General features: G+C 38.0%; 1 protein-coding gene across 1 annotated transcript in view; it reads left to right on the top strand.

The window, feature by feature from the left end:
- LOC103035264 (inactive ubiquitin carboxyl-terminal hydrolase 53) overlaps positions 1-17,119 on the top strand; it is a 66,952-nt gene that overhangs the window by 37,413 nt on the left and 12,420 nt on the right. Inside the window, exons 12-14 of the mRNA XM_007255169.4 lie at positions 2,372-2,506; positions 8,683-9,388; positions 13,350-13,417. Coding sequence (XP_007255231.3) covers positions 2,372-2,506; positions 8,683-9,388; positions 13,350-13,417 — 909 coding nt within the window. The remainder of the gene's footprint in view (positions 1-2,371; positions 2,507-8,682; positions 9,389-13,349; positions 13,418-17,119) is intronic.

Below are 17,119 nucleotides of genomic sequence, written 5' to 3'. Positions count from 1 at the left end.
ACTTGTTGCAGTCTGTTAGTCTATTAATTATTCATTTTAATATGTTTAACAGAGTGCAAGAAGACTTCCATAATGTGACAACTTTAGATAGTTACTCCAAAACGGCAAAGCTCATTTCTTCTTCAACTCCATGCAGTTGAAAACGAATGGACATGGGAGGACAATGTTATAAAATGTTCACATTAGGGCTGCAGCTATTATTTTACAAAAATGGGTGACGTTTAAATTAAGAATAAAATTATAAATAATGCAAAAACAGACAGGTGCTGTAATTTAAATATAGCTTTATCTGTTTTTTTTTTCTTCTTCAAATGAGCTCCTTAGCCAGAGAAACGCGTCTCATCAGCTGTACTGGAGGTTCGGTGCGTGAGCGGAAAATGAGTTGAGAAAGCTGAAGAGCGCGGACTTTATGGGTTCAGGATAAAATGAGCTTTTATCAGAAAAGTCTGGAGGGTGTTCTAAAGTAGAACCCGACAAAACAGAAAATTCTGCTCATCGTTTCATTTAATATCTAACAGCGCAAACCGCTTTAAACGGGTGAGTTTTACAGCAGAACAGCAGGAGGCGGCATGATTTAATGTCTGTTTGTAGTGAAGGAAAAAGAGATGTTTTATTTTAACTCCATTATTTTAGAAACTATTTGTTTTATTAATTCGTTTACAATAAAGCTTATTTATATATAAGGAGAAGTACAGTCCTCTAATAATCCTGACTAACCAGTAATTATTATTTCAGCGCAGCTGATGCTGCGAATATCCTTAAACAGTTTTAGTCCTGCCCTTTTTCATTTCGTCTAAAAATAATTTAAATACTGAAAATATCAAGTGTTAATTTGATTTTATTTACTTAGATTTTCGTTTCTGAAGAAGAGACGTCAGTTATTTTATACTAGAGCTTATAGATAGGGCTTGCCTTGCAGAGTCAGGGCGCATTCCAAATGCACTCCTGCCATCAACGCTAAGCATAGTTTCGTTTGGAGAGAAATGCTACAACACCGATGCAGTTGAAATTCTATTCTTTTTCAGTAAATGAAGCAACATCACAGATTACTAATCATGAGAGAAAATATAGACTTTGGGACACTGGATTGTAAAAATGGATGCCTTACCCGTTGAAAGTCTTGCTCACTCTTGAAACCTTGCGCTGCGTTCCAAGTAGCTGCCCGCAGATGTGCCGGATTAAAATCGGCGCGGCCAAATAAGAAAATCGGCCGATGCCGATTGATAAAAAAATAACAAAAATCGGCCGATTAAATCGGCTGGCCGATCGATCGGTCGGCCTCTACTTAAGACATACGATAATGTACTGTAAAATATACACTGAGGGCATGGAGGCACCGGGTAGGGGTTTTATGGAGCAGCTGTAAAGCAGAGCTGACGGTTTAATATTGGAAACATTAACGTTTTATGATTACTTATGTAGACAAGCTGCTGGTGCCTTCGTATTGAGATACACTGTTGCTCTACAGGTCTGCAATGAGTTACCAGTGTCACTTTTGTTTAGGTGCAGAGCATATCTTTCTGTCAGGATGTTTTGTGTGTCACGGTGATGTGCTTTAAACGTTAAGTTTTTGTTCTGAGTTGCACAGTTGTGAGATTGTCTGTCGAAGTAGTAAATCAATTTACAATCATCATTTTAATTGTACATGTTCTTGCCACTGACTTGTAATTGTTGCTGAGAAGCCTTAGTGCTTTATTTAATCCAAAAGTGTTCAGAGAAACAAATCACTCCAGAAAAAAAGAGGGATTCATTCTTCCAACAGTGTAAATTACCACTTACCAACTAATTCGTGTTTTAGTAGGTAATTTACAGAAAAATGATCTGCTATGTACAGTGAAGACAAACATTCCATTTACCAGCCACTTAGGAAAATTGTGACATCTAGAGCTGCACGATATATCATTTAAGCATCGTCACCACGATGTGCGCATGCTCAATAGTCACATCACAGGAATCATCAACACGTCATGTTTCAATGTTTTGATTCTTGACGCAAGAAGTAGATACGCAGCGAGTAAACAGGAGTAAACATGAGTTTTATTTCCAGTTACAGGTACATTTATAGATTTAATCCCAGAAAAACTCTGATTAAAGGGTTGATTACTCTTGTCTTGCTGTTTTCCTTGTGTTTTGAGTGCTCGGCTCTGACTCAGCTCTTAATCGGTCCAGACGCGAGACAGCACACGGGTGGGCTGCATAGCAACAGCATAGCAACCACGTGTAATATAATTCCAACCAGCACCCAAAACTTTAGCAACCGTCTGGGATACCATAGCTACATCATATCAACCACCTGAAATGCCACATCAATCACCTTTGCAAACACTTAACAAATGACCACCCTGCTAATTGCTGTTTCTGTTGTTTACAGTGAAGATAAGCAGTGATCCCAAGGGTTACTTCCGAGAGCTCTCCAAAGAGGTTGCCAGAGAAGCCCGTAACATCAACATCATGAAGAAAGACTCTGACAGATCACAGCAGAGGCAAGAAATGGCAAGAAACCGAGGTAAGTAGTGCAGAGATGTGCAGACAACATTGTGACCATACAGATGTTACTGTATTGCCTGGAAAAATTATCCAACCAAAAAAATAAAATTACATTTAAATGATCAATGAAAAGAATGATATTGAGCCATTAATGTTTATAGCAGATGCCAGTACTCAAGGAGGTTTAAAGGGAAAAGGCAGCTTTGAGCAATCCGCTGGCCCTTATGTAACCTGAGGTCAGAGAAAAGTGTCAAAAACAGGGATTACCTCTGACGTGTGCTTTAGCCTCTGCACTGCAGCCCAGTAATCTCTCTTCATTCCCAGTACTGCGCACACACCCATCCATCCAGCCATGCCTACAACACACAAACTGACAGGCACTTATTAGATATAAATCATATATCCTATAGATTAATTCAGATCTGATCAACCAGTATCTAGTTCAAAACACTTAAATTACCTGCTATGAGTATGCTGGCTGCACTACATGAATTCATACCTCTGTCTCCGTGTTTCCGTTCTTGGGAATGAATGGCATGTGTTTATCAAATAAATACAAATAAATAAATAGTGTGAAGCTTTTAAACTGGGTTCTGGTTTCAGAATTAATTTAATTGAATAAATAAATAAATAAATAAATATCATTTCATACAAGTCTTCTCTTATACTGTGTGTTTTGAAAATTTGGTTAGTTGGGTTCTGTGCATCGTTGTGAAGAAGGCCATTTCTGAGTTAAAATAGGATGGATAATAACATGATGGCATGCTCATAACTAGGAAAAGATTCCATAGCAGATATTCATCTTGCAAATTTTAGTTTATCAAAATGAATACTTCTAGCCCTAAAACCTGATCGAGCTTGTTTGCGTTATATCGACTAGTTTGCAGAATATTTCATATGGAACCAAGTTACCAGTAAATCCATCTTCAAAACCAAACCTTTTTAACAATAACAAAACGTGGATGAACATTATTTCAGGTCATGTATTTCAAATAGAAATTTCCACATTTATTATAATTCATAGTATTCTAATTAGGGCTGCCACGATTAGTCGACTAGTCACGATTATGTCGACTATTAAAATAGTCGACGACTAATTTAATAGTCGATTAGTCGTTTTTTTTTTTTTCTTTGTTTTTCTCTCCAAACTGCTGCGACTGCCTTTCTGTCCTGGACGCACATGCGCAGTAGTGGAAACCGGGGTAGGTAGTGGACGACATCTCAGGACATTATACAGACAGGCTCTGGTTTCATGGCTACCCCGCTACAGAACTCAAAAGTGTGGGATCACCAAGAAAATAAAAGTGAAACGCGTGCAATGCAATATCTGCAATGAAGAACTTGCCTTCCTCGGCAGCACAACCGCGATGCACGAGCACCTGAAAAGGAGGAATGTTGTGGCTGATTAAATGACGAAGAAGCTAAATTGCTATTTAGCTGCTAAAATTAGCGTAAACAGAGCGTTAACTTAGTACTTAACTTACTCATCTTGATAGCTTTAAAACAGAGGTCACTAATAGGCGGACCGCGATCCGGATCCGGACCCAGACGTTGTCACAAATGCCGTCCCAAACCGATAAACTACAGAGAAGGATTTCATTCTGACAGTGGCTTCTGTTTTCAGTGCTTTTTGGTGCAGTAAACTCACAGATCAGTCATGTGTGGTGTAAAATCACCAAACGCTCTCCTCTGCCAATCAGATCTGTGCAGACCGCTGCCCTGTGTACGGTAATGTACACAATATCTGGACAGAGAGGCATTTTTTATTAATATACTTTTTTTTCATAATAGTTCAAACAACCTCACGGTTGAGATGTTTCATAAATGCCAGTGCCTTATCCTTATTTTACACAGTTGTTTACACTTTATGCTAAACAGTAAAATAATTGTCTGTTACAACAAGCTGCATATTTCATTAAAGGTTTAATGAACTATGATTTTAATTGTTTTTATTTTTAGTTAGCATATAGCTGAAATCTAATGTTGGTTGTATAATAGCAGCTGCATTCTATTGTGATAAACTGTGTTTTATATTCAATTAACGTATGATCCGATTAGTCGACTAATCATAAAAAATAATCGGTGATTAGTCGACTATAAAAATAATCGTTTGTGGCAGCCCTAATTCTAATATTCGAATGGGTGTTTTGTCCAAGAAACAGGGAAAAATGTGTGATTTTTACTGATAACCTGCTTAGCTAACTTACCAGAGTTTACATTGACTGGTGGAGGGATGTTTTTTGTAAATATTATTTACGTAAACATACAGTATTAGTTGAATATTGAAGTTACACATTTTAATTAATTTCTCCCCAAATAGCATGATAAAAATAGAGAAATACAGTGCTATATATTGATCACTAATTTTACACAGCCAGATTTCTTCAAAAAGAAGATAAAAATCTCTGCATTTCTCCCCTGATTTATGTAATACTAAAAAAACTCTTCATTATACCAAAATCACAGTAACATTTAGCTTCTCATGCATTATTTCCTTATTTGTTGCTGTCACACAAAACATGGTTTCTCTCAATTAATTACTTTACATGTAAATTGAAAAAAAACATACATTTTTAATGGAGGCCAGGGTCAAAAGATTTAAATCAAAGTAAATTTTGAACATTTCTATGTTCTATGTTCTATCTATCACTTTTAAATGTGGACACATTATAAAGAACAACTGCCAGATTTTGTCAAAAACTGAAAAACTACAAAAATGATAACACATGGTTTATGGAGGAGGGCATTGCAAAGGTCAAGTCTGACCTGAAAAGCAATTCAAAGTATTTTTGAAAATTAGTATAAAAATTGTTCAATATAGCTTAATTAGGTGTTAGGTGGCATGTGGTTCACATTCGTAACGTGTAATGACAGACTTTGACATACAAAGTTTTGAATCTGCTCCCATGCTGAGGTATAAGATTCATGTGCACACCAACCCAATCACCCACACACACACACACACACACACTCCTAAAAGCGGGCATGAAGTGATTTAACGTCATTTTTCAGCATAGTCAGCAAAATAAAAGTAAATGGCTGACCTCTCTCCCATAAAAGCCCAGTTGTTTCATATTTAGTGATTGATGCAGCATCCCAGCCAATATTAGCTCACACACCATATCACATAACTGTCACTGCAGTACATTTACTCCAATACTTCTCCACTTTCGACCTCATCGAAGTGTCTTTGAGAACAGAGCCCAATTCTAAGTCTTCCTCTCCATTTAAACAAATGAAAATGTCAAACGGTGCATTAGAAAAATACCCCCCTCTGACACACACACACACACACACAGACACACACACATGTGCCCACACAGTGATACCTTTTACTATGTTAAACGGGATGCAGAAGGAAACATGGTGTTTGATAGCATGGTCCTAATGGACCCATAGATAAGTTAATGTTACTTTCGCCCTGAATTGCTAATGGACTGTAATAATAATGGAAATGTGTGTGTCGGGCCTGGGGGATAAAAACGGTAGGCGTGTCTGGATGTGGAATGTGCATGCTTGCCTCATTACTTGTGTGGAAAGCATGGGAGTCATTAAAGGGGTCAGTGTCAGAGTAAAGCATGCCTGATGGGCTTGAGTGTAAATGTCTGAGGATAAGTTGATGTCAAACACTGAGCTCCCTCATCTGTCACTGGACTGCTAGCCTTTATGAACGTGGTGAGAGTGTCAAGGTGTCACCTCTTTGTGTGTATTCACACTGACATGATACATTGCACTAAGGTCACTTTGGCACCTTGTAACATTTGCGTCAGTGCCCTCAGGCAGTGCAGTGTAGGTGTTCAAGCCTCATCGGTTCATTGGTAAGAAACAGAATAAACTTTTTCTCCTCTGGTACTGATTAGGAAAGAAACCGACATTGCATAAGTACAAACAAACTAAGCACTTTTGGCTGTGTGGACAAAAACAGCAGATAACAGGCAAACATTTTTTTGGAAGATTGATTTCTATCCTTTTCTGGCATAAAAAATAACAAACACTTTTTGCTGTTATTCTGTGTCCTGTTTACAGAAAGGCCCTGAGCTAAGCTAAGCTAAGCTAAAGTTTCTCTTACTTAAACTCTCCATTCCACCATTGATAAAATAAGGCAGAAGTCCTGTTCTGCTTTTGAAATGTATACTGTTTACCCCTGCAGTGTTTAAGTTGAGTTAGAATTGGAAGCCAACTTCAGATTTGTTTTGGCTGCTAATTAAAAACATCACCACACAAGTTCTGCACAGTGGTGGCTGAGAATCATGTGAGATTACGATTAATATTAATGAATATGAAAAAAAGATTTATCAAAAAAAAAAAATAAATAAATAAATAAATAAATTTTGTTGTCAAATTTCAATACTAGGACAAACCAAGCAATTGCTTTGGGCCCCGAGCTGGCCTGGGGCCCCCAGACAAAGACTGGTTATGAATTAAATTCATATATATGAGCCGCGCTCTGCCTAAACTCAGTTCCACTTGCAGCGCATTTTGCCTTAATCTTGGTCAAACAACAATATACCATTTCAGTGAAGATGGTGGTTATAGTGTGTGATACCGTTGCTTTGCTGTATGAATTACACTTGATCCGCTGTTATTTATTATAACTTTATTATACGTTATTATAAATAATAATATAATGTTATTTGTGACCAAGACTGAGGCTCAATGCCACAAACTCTGTACTCAACAGTGCTCCACCATGCTCAAGCATCTCCAGCAGTGAGCGGCGTTTTAAAGCACTGGAAAAAAATAGTAATAAATAAATGTATTTTACTTTCTCAAAATGTAACCTGGTCATGAAAAACAAAATGTAAAATACACCTTTATAGAACTGTGTATGATCTGGGTATGTTTGATGATATGTGGTGGGGTTTATTTACTTGGGACCCCCAAATGCCTTGAAACGGCCCTGTCTACCCTTAAAGGATTTAAAGAGTGCTGTAGTAAAGGCAGTTGTTCTACACTGACAAGTTCTCCATAATTATCTTTGTCAAAAGTTTGGTGACCATTAGCATCCACTGGCTCTTGTTAAACTGCTCTGTCTAAAGACATAATAAAGGGCATTGCCAAGATCTTTTTATACCAGACCTGCAGACAAAGAACAGGAGGGGTCAGTGGACCTGGCAACCACAGTGTGACAACACAGTGTCGCACATTAGCCCCACAGCAGGGAAACTATAGCAGCCTATTGGACAATGCCAACATCAGCATTGTTCAGCTCAAACAGCCAAGCTTCCACCTTCATCAGGGAAAAGGTCACTGAGGCTACAAGTGTGTTACTGTTGTTGTCAGAGATGGATAGGTTTGACCCTTGTGTTCTGGTCTTTTCCTCAAATGTTATATTCACACTTGGGATGCCTGTAAGGAGTAGGATTGGTTCCAAAATCCATTGAAAGCTAATTTCTTTAGATCTAGCTTTCCGGTGAAATAAGTTATTGATTGGGTGTTTTACACACACAAGAAATAAGTAGGAAAGGGAAAGTAGGAATGTTTTATCAACATACTACAAAATATTAAGTTATTTTTGAAAGTTAGGAATTTTCTTTGTGTTTTGGCCACATGTCTCCACACATATCTCTTTGTGTTTGTATAAAACCTTCCTGTGGTAAAAGTTTGATTTATATATTAAAATCATATATAAAATAGTTTTTTGTGCGAGTGTATACATTTAAAAACAAAATAAACAATTTTGTCCAAACCCAAACAAAATTAAACATTTGGCTGAAGGCCTAAATGCATTTAAACAGTTTAGTATTTTTTTTCTGCGTTTTCCATTAATGCATAAATTATAAATTAATTAGACTAAATTAATTTTTGGTCTCGTTTTTGAAAAAAAAAAAAAAAAAGCAATTACAAAACTACAAATTAAAATATTTGTTGGACAATGAGCATTTTTAACATCCCAGCAGACATACCAAAAATGCAGTCTTATAAATTTGCAATTGTTCTGTGTAATTTTTTTTATTTTTTATTTATTTATTATTTTTTTTACATTCTGCTTAGATCCCTAAGTCGTGCTTGAAATATTACATACTTGCTTTTAGTGTATTTAATGCGTAATTTAATGTAAGGTTATAGATGGTATGACTGTGTTACTAAAGATTTGTATTTATTTATTGAAGTACAACAAAGTCTTAAAATCTTGATTCACCCTGGTTGCATATTTTGGTGAACATCCCCATTTTGTTTCTCTCGTCTCTGCAGATCCAGCCTCAGACAGGACCTATTCCCGCTCGCTCTCTCCTCCTGAGAACGGGTTTAAAGCCATGGAGTCGAAATTCTACAGCAGTCAGGGAAGAGGCCCAACGCGGGCTGAGCGTCCTCTGTACACAAACAGCCGCGCAGCCCATGCACCACGTTCACACTCCCAGCCTCGCGTCTCGCTTCAACCTCCGAGATCTGAGCTATCCAACGGTTACGATACAGACAGCAGCCAGGACTCGCGAGAGCGGTCTAACGGGGCCTCGCGTTCCCGCCCCGGCCGAGCCTGGAGACCCATGAGAGAGGCCCTGAACGTAGACAGCATCCTCAGCGGTAATGATGACAGACAGCTCCCCGGCATGCGCCGGCAGGCCCCCAGACCGGAAAGGCCGCTTTACGAACGCGATTCTGCTTGGTCTGGACGGGAAGAAGCTAAACCAAAAAGTTTGATGACCATTTATGAGGACGAGCAGCGGCATGAATTAGGCAGCAGGAGCTCACTGGACTCAGAAGGACGTGAAAAGGAGAGGACTAAAGGTACAGTTAACAGCCTCACTGTGAGAAACGATAACTGGAAGATTCAGAGAACAGAGTCTGGCTACGAGAGCAGTGACAGGCTCAGCAACGGCTCCACGAACCTGGACTCTCCCGTGGTGGAGAACTTGGGTGGCAAAGAACTTCGGTCCATTCCTGAGGTACACTTGTCCAGGTAAGGGTGGGTTTCAGTTCTGGTTTCCTTTCATCAGCTGACCTTTATTTTGTTTGGTTGGTTGATTGGTTGTATTTTATTTTATTTTTCCCCCCCCAGAGGCCATTTGAATTCCACAAATCATGATGAGATGGTTACTGCTTGTTATTTGACTGAAACCAAGTGCTGTTTAAAATTCTGTTACGAGTAAATGGGAGCGCTTGGAAAAAATTGGGAAATGTTTAAGAAATGTTTCTTAAGGTAAATTTGAAACATTTGTCATTCATGAACATATTTAGTTCATTCATTCCCAACATATTTCCACGTGGTACATTTAAGTTGCTGCTGTTTGTGTAGTTTGTGTTGTAGGTGGCCTTTTTTTAATTAAAATTTTTGCTGCTTCTTTGTATGCTTGCTGATGTTTATTTTTAAGTTTTTGATAATGTGCATGTCCAATACGCATAAGCATTGCATACAAATTTAAGTTTTGCAGTATGTAAATTGATGCTCAGCTCTCCATACAATGTAGATTTCTGCTGTACGTGTTTGATACTGTTTTGCTGACTTGTGAAAGAAATGTGACCAGAACACGAAGGTCAGTGTAGACTCAGGCTGATATAATTCTCTAGTGGTCTGGTTAACAATGGAGGGCACATTTTTATTTGTATAACAAAGCCTTATAGCTGCAATCCACCAGTAACCTAAAGACCAGATATTAAAATATTATTACTTGTTGTAAACTAGGAGCTGTATACAACCTCTCCCTAATCATCTGCAGATTAGTTTGGCAAGGAGTCTCCTTTTTGCATTAAATTACAGGCTTGTTTGTTGAAGCTTAATATGTTTGCTATGCTTGGGAGCATTACACAAATAAAAAATATTGAAAATTGTGATAAGGCCCAATCCAATTCAGAATGTATGTTTTTGTATGTTATTTTTAGAACCAGTTGGAAAATATTTGAACTAAATGTTATCTTTTTTTATTTAAATGAATCCAGTTTTGATATTCTCGTGGTCATTTCTACAGTATAGTGTATATTTATGGATCATCAATCAGATTTACATCTACCCTTACACCTCACACATTTTGTAGGACATTTTCACAACTGAACTTTCTAGTTTAGTTATATTAGATCAGTGGAGAGAATGTTCCCCCATTGTGAAAACAAACAAAAGCAAATGAAAACACTCCAAGTTTATGAACTCATTAACTAATTCAGACCAGAGCAAAAACAACAAAAGTGTGAAAATGCCCTCAGAGGTTTCTATCTGGACATATGTATTTTGTTTATTGTGTATTTTGTTTATTGTGACAGAGCGACCCGCTCTGTCTGCCCGGGCTCTCGCCTTTAGCGACCGTCTCTCACCTGGAGAGACCGCTCGTCGGGGCACCGGAGAGCTGGTTGTTTGGATGTTAGCATAGCCAGTTAGCTAACTCTCCTGCCGTCCTTCTTTCCCCGCCCTCCTCCGGCTCGTGGAAGTAGGCGGTCCGTCACGAACCCTGGTGATATCAGCCAATAGTGTTCGCTGAGGGAGGCGACCCCTGCCCTGCCCCCAACCTGTCAAAACCCCGCCGTTCAAAACTCGAGCTTAAAAAACTCAGTCGAGCGGAAACTGCTGCTGCAGGTAATTCACACAGCATGCGCGGAAAAAAATACCCGAGAGGAGAAAAATTAAGCTTGAAAGCAACATTTTCTTTAGAGCGCACACAATTCCCTTTTTTTGCTCGCTAGTTTCACATTTGTGTTCATTTACACACGCAAAATGTTAAAACACGCTGGTTAATTTTTTTCACCTGGTGTTTTTGTGCCCCTGAATTGTATTTTTGCGCCCTCAAATTTTGACATTGATGTGACGCCATACTTACCATATTATAAGATGCACTATCAATGAATGTCTATTTTCTGGTTTTCTCTCATTTTGTTGTTTGGGAAAATTTGTATGCTAAACAAATTCATGAAGCAAATTCTGACATGCAATATTTGTCTGTACAAGACAGAAAATATTTGATAACGATATTTATCATGTTCTGATGAATAAAGTTGTAAATGTTTGTACATACTTTCTTGGTTTTGTATTTCAGTTCTAGGATTCTTGTAATAATTCGCTATAAAATGCGGTTCAGACTTAAAATAAATAAAATATATCGCTATAAAATATATACATATAATATGATGATGCATTAGGGTATTTTATAATATTTATGAAATATATATATATATATATATATATATATATATATATATATTAGGGTTGGACCCGAATATTCGGGTATTCGGATATTCGTTCGTTGAGTAGGTATTCGGTTTTTAATTTTGGTATTCGGATATTCGTTTTTTTTCTCCTTTCCAGAGTTCCACCTCACTCTAACCACTTCTGTTCTCGCGGGTCCCGTCAGAATATCTTGCGCGCGGGACAGAACTGAACTGTTATTGGCTGGAGCGGGAGTTTAATCCAGACGATGCGGGAGCAAATTAATAAATAGTTAAGAAAACTGTAATAATTGTAAAAAAAAAAAACCTAAAGAAAACTCTCAACGCGCAGGATGGACCGACACACACACGCACACACCGATGGTGTTTGGACTGGGGTAAGGAACGGGACCGCACTATTCAGCGCTGCTGTTTTAATAAATATATAAGTAAATTTGAAGCATTAAATGTAGTTTATTTAATTTATATTAGGAACGTGGGGCGGGAGCGGCAGAAATGTGTATGTGGCGGGCGGGCGCGGGATTAAAAGAAGCAATTTTTTTGCGGCGCGGTAACGAGACAGAAACGCGGGAGCGTGGAAGAGTGGGTTTAAAAATCAGTCTCGCGCAGACTTTTTTTTGTTAGTTTTTTAAAGCAAATAACCTAAGTGTGAAAACACAAACAGCAATTTACTGGGCTGGCTTGCGCAGCGGAGAAACCGTGCAGCAGCAGCCGCGGTGTGGGGCAGCAGAAATTCCGGGATGAAAACACAAAGAAATCTGGGCTAAAAACACAGAAAAAATATGGGGTGAAAACACAAAAATCCGGGATAAAAACACCAAAAATCCGGGGTGAATATGTCTCGTCGGTCAGAGCAAATTGAACATTTTTCAGTGGATTAAAGGGGCCGTGATTTGCTTTTTTTTTTTTTTTTTTTTACCTCTTTTTTTAAAAACGAATATTCGAATATTCGCTTCGAATCAGTGCCGAATATCCGGAGCTCAAAAAACGCTATTCGGGCCAGCCCTAATATATATATATATATATATATATATATATATATATATATATATATGTTTTTTAATAATTTCAGGAATATACTACTGATGTAACAATAGTATATGTAAAAATGTAAAATGTTTTATTTCATGTAACAGTTTCCAACAATGCCATGCAGCTTAAAAATCAAAACACTGAAGTGCAAAGTATTTAGTGCAAACATAAACAATTGCACCAAAAATACCCTTTAAGTTCACAGTAAATAATAGACCTCTTTCAAGAGTGAATACTACTATTATCATAATATGATATGGATTTTAAAAAAGCAATGAATTCATGTTTATTTTTTATGAATATTTGTTTGTACTAGTGGGGTACCATATCACACCCCACACTGGATAGCATTTAAAGACATTTACTTACCAGATTTTGTCATGTTTATATATTTTAAATAGATTAACTTGTTTTGGCTTGTTTTGTAATTTGAGGAGCAGTCCGATGATAACTATTAATTTAAAGTATTAGCAAGTTCCCACATTACCAGTGATTCAAACACGCTTGTGTTTCAACCATGAGAAAAATGCAAAGGATCCATTTATACAATGGCAAAGCGATGTTTTGAGTAAAGGGTAGTAGCAGACTATGGGTTTTTCTTAAGCTTTTGAAAAAAAATTGAGTGATAAACCTGTGAGGCGGTAAACCTGTATGCTGGGATGTACAGGAAATAAAGTCCCTGGGGTGTATTGTTTGTTTTATTGTCACTACAAAAGTACTATTTTGTGTATTTCTAGGGACCTGATTCACATTCGGAGGTACGATGAGTTGAAGTCGGACTTCTTACAGACACCATTTTCTTATGGTAAGCACCATGATAAATGAAAACTAAATATTGATTGCAAATCATTGCGTGAAAATAGTGCCTGTACTCCTTATGTTGGACGCACAAGAAAGACTTAACAGTGTTTTAACAGGCTTTATTTTTTTGTGGAGCACTGATTTAATTAATGATCTCTGAGAGTATTTGCTGTACTGTGCACTTCTTTTAAAAGAATTTCTGAACCTCTCAATTTACTAACTAAAATTTAATGATGTCTTGCACATTGTGGCTGAAATATTGCATTCATTCATATTCCAGAGTATATTCTTTATTACTATATTCTGCCTCTGTCAGAGCTGTAATATAATATCTGTCTTAATAAACACATTAATGAGCAATTCTGTTCAACACAATGTTCAGTGTTTGTTTAAACCATGCAGAATTTACACACTGCTTAACTGACACTGTGTTTCAATCTGGCAACCCACGTGAGCTTGGTGTCTGGGGGGGGGGAGCGAGTGGGGCAGAAAACTCTATTCAATGTCTGTAAATTAGGTTCTGTAGCCATTTCACACATTTGTTCGCATTTCTTACTGATTGTTTCTTTAAAATACAAATTAATTGATTGAACATTATATATTTGGTGGGAAACCTTTTGGATAAATCAACACCACTATTTATGCAGCATTAGTTTGCTGCTGAAAGAGAGGTTCTGATTGCTTCTGCTTTTGAATTTGACTTTGTTGGGTTCCACTCCGCACGGATATATTATACATAATACTTTTTTCTGTGAGAGATTTTGGAAATATTTTATTGAACACACTAATGTGAAATATGTTCTTTTCATCTGATTATAATTGGTATTTATTCTAATAGTATTGTTTTGTGAATGTAAATAATAAACACTTGCAGATTAGATAAGGATTTTTTCATTTGAATTTTTACAGGTGCTTAAAACTGTACTTTATCTACACTTTTATATTAAAACTTTTAACGTAAATGTAAAGATTCAAAGTCATTTTACTGCATGTCTATTAATCCACACATCCTGAATTTTACCTTAATACAAAAAATAAATACTAGCCAGGTTTTTGCGTAATGGTAATAATCTAAGTCATCCCTTTGCGTGCCTCAATTTTTAGTGACTGATGCTGGAGTTTCTGCTTTACTGAATGAAAAAGGCATGAAAGGATCAGCGTCCATGATGCTTTTCATCGTCCCATATTACAGCTTAAAAGAACAGTCACCATTAAACTGAAAACACATAAAAGCATAAAAGTAAAAGCATGTCCAAATATAGACGCAATGTTTATTTTTATATTGTGAGTAGATGGAGAGAGATTACGCAGAGATGAGTCAGGGTGTGGGGGAGAGAGAGTAGATGGAATATTATAGCCGTCTGTGCGCTGTCCCGTCTGGCCCGCCTCGCTATTTCAGCCAGACACATCAGACTCGATCAGGAGGTCAAACACCCCCCCAACAGATCGGACAGGAAAACTACATAACTGCCAGTCGCAAATGAAAATAAACAACGTCCACAAAAACAAAAGAAACAAACATTTCCCAGTTCTCACAATCACAGTTCAGGGTGGTGGTGTTCTCGGCGGAGGCGAGTCAGAATGAACTCATGGGGGCTGGAAGAAAAAAAACAAGCGTTTGTCATTTATTGTGATGACTGGAGGGTGGCATTTAAACCCCCGCACACATTTAAACAAAAAAAAAAATCACAGAACAAAAAGCTTTTTCACAGCTGTGTTCTCACTCGTGTGTTTTTCCCCCCGTCGTTCCCTCATGATGCCCTGCCGTCACACTGCAGCTGAACTGGTGAGGTAAAGGGGCGAATGGTGTCAGGCAGCAAAGCATTTGTCCTGATTGTCAGAGCTAGGAGGCGGAGTTAAGGGGAGGCGGGGGTCTATTTTTCCCCCGATGAAGGTGGTTTATGTAAGCTTTGAGTTGATGAATTGAAGCGGAAAGGACAGCGTTCAGGGCTGTCCTCATGCTGACCTTTGAGGGTCTCTGTACCCGAGCAAGTGTTTCTGGCAGAGTTTCACACAAAAGCTTCAGTATGGTGTTCAGGCTTGGAGGGTTTAGCGGTCTTTTTTTATTTATTTATTTTTTTACTTTTTTTTTCTGTGGTACTTTGACTTATTAACTGTCTGAGGCTAATATTGTGCTGAAATCTGGTCAGTTTTAGGGTCTCAATATCCCTGTCTGTCTCTCTTTCTCACTTTCTCTAGCTCTTTGTCTGTCTGTCTTTTCACCTGTCTGTCTCCCTGTCTCGGTCTCACTCTGTCTTGTTGTTTTCGCCCACTTTTTCTATCTATCTCTGCCTCCATTGTCTCCCATCCTCTGTTGCTCTGTCTCTGTATGTCTTCCTCTCACTCTGTCTCTTTGTCACCCTTTCTCTGTCTATCTGTATCAGTTCCTCTCTAATTTCTTTGTCTCACTGTCTTGTTGTCTCTCATCTTTCTATCCGTCTGTACCTCTTTGTCTTCCAGTCTTTGTCTCAGTGTACCTCTGTATCTTTGCCCTGTCTTTGTGTTTGTCTTCATCTAGCTCTCTCCTTGTCTCTCTGTTTCTCACTTGTTTCCTTGTCCCTGCCTCTGTTTCTCTGTTTATGTCTCTCTTTTTTCCTTTCTATTTGTGTTTCTTTCTCACTGTCTCTGTTTGTCTTCATCTAGCTTTGTCTCTCCCTGCTTCACTTTCTGTGTCTGTCCTGGTCTCTCTGTGTCTCTCTATCTCTGTCTCTGTGTCTCTTCTCCACCTTCCATTTTTTTGTTTTTGCCTACAATGCTATTTTTCCTTAAAATAATTTAAGAAAAGTTGAGGCTAACAGCTTTTATGTATCAGTTTTTTAAATGTCAAATGACACTTTTTGCTAAATTTCCAAGTACAAATAAGCAAATAAAGCATCTACTGAAAAAAAATTGCATATTAACATTTTTTTTATTACACTTTGCACACACCAGAAATTGTCGTAATTTGTATATTTTGCGATATGTTAAATTTAGATAATAATGAGTAATTATGTTCCGATTGTGCGGTACTGTGTTATGTTGTGTGTTAGACTACTACTGTAGATAATCAAGAATGGATACAAACTAAGCAGGGGTACCGAAATGTTTGCTAAAGATTGTGTTAGGTTGTTAATATTATATTTCAGCTGCTCTGATCCCTGCTGCTTTTGTTCTGTCCCATTTGCTGATTGTATTGGCATCTGAATGTGTCACTTTGGCACCCATTCAGACCTACTATCTACAGTGATTGCAGTGACCATTACGGTCAAATCCTGTTCAAAAGAAGAGAAGAAACAAAAGCTATGAAACCTCTTTAGCCTGTTTAGGATCAAGCAAGTTGCCTCTCAAAGCCCAGCTATTCTGCTATTCTGCGAGCAGATGCCTTTAGCCTCGGTTTTGTCCAGAACTGCTGTGTTGATTAAATTTGTGAGAGTGTGTTTAAAAGGGAGGTGCTTTGTCTTGCGATTTTTCCTCCTTTTCTCAAATGGCAACTGTCTCGTTTATGCTGGCATCATTTTGTTTAATCTTAGCGCTGTGCTCACACATTTCCAGGCTGAGAGCGGCACTTTGTTTCCCAGCAGCTAAAGGTCAAGTCAGCAGGAGCAGATGAAAGTTCAGCTTGTTTAATAGCCATACGGCCGGCCGCCTCACTGTAAATCCTTCCGCTGCGGATGCTTTTTTTTCACCCTTGTTTTCACAGAGGCTTGTCATTGCCTGTGTTGCTTTA

The sequence above is a fragment of the Astyanax mexicanus genome, chromosome 8 (genome assembly GCF_023375975.1).
Source record: "Astyanax mexicanus isolate ESR-SI-001 chromosome 8, AstMex3_surface, whole genome shotgun sequence".
In the NCBI taxonomy this organism is placed as follows: Eukaryota; Metazoa; Chordata; class Actinopteri; order Characiformes; family Acestrorhamphidae; genus Astyanax; species Astyanax mexicanus.
Note: the sequence above shows the minus strand (reverse complement) of the source record. Positions and strands in the feature narration are given on the sequence as shown.